Source organism: Macrobrachium nipponense, chromosome 12 (genome assembly GCF_015104395.2).
Source record: "Macrobrachium nipponense isolate FS-2020 chromosome 12, ASM1510439v2, whole genome shotgun sequence".
Taxonomy (NCBI): Eukaryota; Metazoa; Arthropoda; class Malacostraca; order Decapoda; family Palaemonidae; genus Macrobrachium; species Macrobrachium nipponense.
The window spans coordinates 46,025,142-46,030,141 of NC_087205.1; the positions used below are offsets into that span (position 1 = coordinate 46,025,142).

The window sequence follows — 5,000 nt, forward strand, 5'->3', positions numbered from 1 at the left end:
CAGGTGCTGGAAGGCTCAGGTCCTGATGAGTTATGTGCTCCCACGAATACCTTACGCCACTGCAGGGGGGCGAGCCAACCACTGGAAGAAAAGAAGCAAAATCGGTATTTCAAGAGTTGTTTGTGCCATCGGCATCATTTCTTGCGGTTTTTTTCATCACATAAGTACAATATGAATATGATTGAAAGATAAAAGAAAAAACTCATGTTATTAGATAGGCGGGAGTCTAATGATAGAGTAAAAGTTGGTTATGTTAATTGAGCAAGTGAAAGAGAAAATAGTCTAAATGACAACCACTGAAAAATGTGCTCTCACATGAGAAACAATACACTGGAAAATCCTATTCCAGAATGAATTCTTCAAGACCTATTCATAACTTTGTGTCTGACTTCAAATTATTTTCATGATTCATAACAACTTATCTGACAATAATATGTGACATACAAATTTAATTTGCTTCAAGAAAACTATAGACTATATAGCAAGAGATGACGAAAGACAGATATATTTTCAATATACAATATTTTTCAAAATTCTCAACGGTAGATTAAATACATTTGCACATAAATTTTAACTGCTAAATGCTACTACTCTGTTGTCTACAGCAGTGGTTCTTAAACATTTTTGCCTTGCGGCCCCCTTTGCATTATGTATAGACCCCCCGCCCCACTACCCCTGAAATTTTTGCCAACCATAAAATATAAATAATATGTTGTCTATTTGAATACTATTATATATATATACTTCATTGCTTATATGAGTATATGGATGAATCATAGATTTTGTTTAATTGTTGTTAAATATTTTACAAGTATGCACTGTACTATAGAGAATGGGTAAAACAAACATATGATGAAACTAGATTTTATCTTAACCTTTATTCAAACAGTTTCAGTATTGTATGCATCGATGGAAAATATTTAAAAAATGCTAATTACTACAAAAATAGATAATTTTTAATTCCTGGAACATGACCAAATTAAAAATTATTAGTATGGATCCTCCCTAGTGATTTATTTATTATTTATGTATTTTGGAAAATAAAAGACGCCGATGACTATAAAACCATATTTATTAAGATTTTTTAAAATCGTCGTTACTAGTTTGACTATAGATAATAATATAAAAGAAACAGTGGATTATAGCCCATGGTCTTAAAGAAATGAAAATTAACTTATATTTTAAATTTTTGGCATGTTTTGAAATAATAATTAGAAAACATATGGAAGCAGTGACATTGTTTTTGGTAATTTCACAATTAACATAACAAATAAAAAAGAACAATTGGCACCATCCAGCAACCCTGCTTAACATTCCCCCACCACCCTTTGGAACCTTCTGGCGTATTCATGTAAGATATTCATGAAAAATCAGTAAAGTAGGCATCTTTAAAAACATAACAGATGTAAATCCTGGTAACTTAAGTGTACAAAATCTAAACAGGCAATTAGGTCGATGAACAACAAAATTTATGCCAATTCTGGAACTTATTTTTCTGGATATGAACATAATATGCTGGGTCTGGCTGTTATTGTCATTTCATAACCTTTCTCTTCACTTTCTGACTGTGGCAAAAGGGTCGGTAAATATGGTGCCACTCTTAACCTCATTCAAATTTACCACAACCATTGGATACAGTGCTACCTCCCAGCTAAGAGTCTTTCACTGTCAGTGGATACTCAACTAGCCTCCAAAATTTCTTTGACCTATCCTCTTATAATGAGTAAATAGCCACACTTACAGCTGCTTTCAGCCTCTGCACGGCCAGCGTATACAGTGCCACCATCCCAGATACCCATACTTGTCCCCCTCCAGCATCCTTTGACTTCTGGAAATTCAGTGGCTGCAGTGACGCCCTCCTAACTTACTGCAACTGCTGTAGGGCCAGTGATTGAAGTATCATTCTCTCTGTTCAATTCAAATTCAGCAAAGTCAATGGATAAAGTGCCAACCTTCTAGCTTCCTTTGACCTGTGCAGAGCCAGTGGATACACTACTACCTTCCAGCTTCCCTTGAACTCTGCAGTCAGAGGAAAGAGGGCCAACCCCCAACTTTATGCAGGCTGTGGATGGGCACACTGCTAGCAAACTAGCTTCCTTTAACATCTACACCACCAATGAATATAGTGGCAATGCTCCAGCATCCATTGGTTTCTATGCACCCAGTGCATATAGAACTACCCTCCCCGATTCCTCGGACCTCTGCATCCCCAAGATATATAGTACTAGACTCCCATATATCTCCAACTTTGGCACAGCAAACTGATTCACTGCCATACTCTCAGCATTCTTTGGCCTTTTCACCTTTAATAGCTTATACTTACACCATCCTAGCTTCCTTCAGTGTCTAAACAGCCACATCTCCAATTTTTCTTTGACCTCTGTAATGCAATTGGATATACTACTAATACAGCACCAATTACACATTGACACCCCCCACCACATCCCCAGCTTCTTTTAACCCCTTCCATAGTCAGTGGATACGCAGCTACTCTCTCAGCTTCCTTTGACCTCTCCACCATCAATAATATTTATATTTCCATCCTCTCATCTCATTTCAACCTCTGCACTTTCACTGTATACAGTGACCCCCCTTCTAGCCACCTTTAATTTTAGCGAAGTCAGTTGATAGAGTCTTCCATCCATCTTCCTTTAATATGTGCATGTCCAGAATATGAAGTGCCATGCTCCTTACGTCCTTTAACCTCTGTAGCACTAGATATAATAATGCCCTATTGGTTATTTTATTGAATCAGAAAGCACTACTGGATACAGTGCCAACATCCTAGCTGTTAAACCTCAGCATAGCCAGTGAATATAACGCAACCCTCCCAGCTTCCTTTGACCTATGAACATAAAGCGTATGCAGTGCTGTTCTGAGAGCTTTTTACGACTATCACTCAGTTGGCTGAGGTAGTATAACCATTAAACCTTCCTTCAAACTCTTCAAAGCCAGTGAATAAAGAAGCACCTCTCAGCATTCTAAGACCTCTGCACAGTCAGTGGATACAGTACCCCCTCCAAGCAATCTAAAACTTCTGCACAATTAATGGATACTGTGCCATACCTCCATCATTCAACCACTAAACAGCCAGTAGATAAAGTGCCACCCACTGCATTATTCCCACATCCCAGCGCCCTTTGATCTTTGCACAGCCAGTGCATACAGGACCACAAGCCAAGCATTTTCCAACTAAACTTCTCTTAACTACTGAAGATCCAGGAGACTGAGAGCCACCTTTCCAGCATCCTGTAACTCTGTATGAACAGTGGACAAAATACCACCCTCTGTGCTTTCTTTGATTTATGTACATGCAGTGGATATAAAGTCACACATCCAGATTTCTTCCAGCATCCTTCTTCCTCTACACAGCTTCCTTTAGCATTTGAACAAGTATTGAATACAATGCCCCTCTCCCACTTCCCTTTTAACTCCACTCATCTGTGTACAAAGTGACACTTACCTCTCTTCCTTTAAACCTGTGAGGAGCTGGTAGTTAAGGTACAACCTCCTTGCTCCCTTCAACATTTGCAAAGATAGTAAATAAAGCGTACTATACAATTCAATTTATGCAAAGCCACTGGACATAGTTACATATTCCATGTGCAGCAAGTACATAGTGCCACCCTTCTAGCTTTGTTTAACCACTGTGCAGCTGGTGGACATAGTACCATCTAATCAGCTTGCTTTGAAAAATACACCACCAATGGATACAGAGCCATCCTCCCATTTTACCTACACATCTACAGTCAGTGGGTACAGCACTATCCTATGAACTTTCTTTGGCATGTGAACTGTGCCACCCACCTAGTTTCCTCTGATATCTACACTACTGCTGGATATAGTACCACCCTCACAGCATACTCTTACATCAGCACAGCCAGATGATAAAATGAAAACCTATTTCTCAGGTTCCTTGAATCTCTGCGCAACCATTGGATACACTGTCACTCTGCACAGTTAGTGGATACAATGCAAATTTCCCAGCTTCTTTGGCCTTTGCACAGCCACTTAACCCTTCAAAACCTAAGCGGTATTTCAGATATCATCTCCTGTATGCCGGCGGGGTTCGGGAGTGAGCGCCGAAGCGGAAAAATTTTTTTTGTCAGAAAATCAATATTAAGAGTTAATTTTTGGCTCCTTTTTTGTCATTGCCTGAAGTTTAGTATGCAACCATCAGAAATGAAAAAAATATCATTATCATATATAGATATTGGAATATATGATACTGCAAAAAAAAAATTTCATATATAATTGTATACAAATCGCGCTGTGAGCAAAACAGTTAATGCTAATGAGCTAATTCTTTTTTCGTTATATTGTACACTACATTGCAATCATTTTGGTATATAACAAATAGTAAAACGATCAAAGCAACACAGAGAAAATATTATCACAAAATGATGCATGAATTCGTAACACGAGGACATAAAAAAATAATTTTTTCATAAATTCACTATAAATCGAAATATTGTACTAAAGACTTCCCGTTTGTTGCAAAATGAAGCTAATTGATTGAATATTGCTAGACTGTAAAAGTTTTAGCTTACAATTGCGTTTTTTGACCATTTTGGTCGAGTCAAAGTTGACCAAATGTCGAATTTTTTCTATTTATCGTGATTTATATGCAAATATTTCAAAAAAAGTGACTCAAATATTTCGAAGATTTGCGGCCGAGATACCGCGCGCGGAGGGAAGGAAAAAGTTTTTTTCAAAAATTCACCATAAATCAAAATATTGTGCTAGAGAAATTTCTAGTTTGTTTCAAAATTGATTGAATATTAATACAATGTAAGAGTTTTAGCTTACAATTGCGTTTTTCGACCATGTCTGTCAAGTCAAAGGTGACCGAATGTCAAATTTTTTCTATTTATCGAGATTTATATGCAAATGTTTCAAAAATGATAAAAACTACGACCATGAGTTATTTTTTATGGTATTTTAAATGAAACGGCAAACATTTTCATATACAAAACTTTATATAATGGCTAATATAAAAC

The 5,000-nt window shown here is 37.1% G+C and overlaps 1 protein-coding gene across 1 annotated transcript in view; it reads right to left on the reverse strand.

The window, feature by feature from the left end:
- The window catches only part of LOC135224791 (uncharacterized), a 91,825-nt gene that overhangs the window by 41,491 nt on the left and 45,334 nt on the right, over positions 1 to 5,000 (reverse strand). The window contains exon 3 of the mRNA XM_064264116.1: positions 1 to 81. This exon is cut by the window's left edge and continues 34 nt beyond it. Within this exon, the coding sequence (XP_064120186.1) occupies positions 1 to 81 (81 nt within the window). The remainder of the gene's footprint in view (positions 82 to 5,000) is intronic.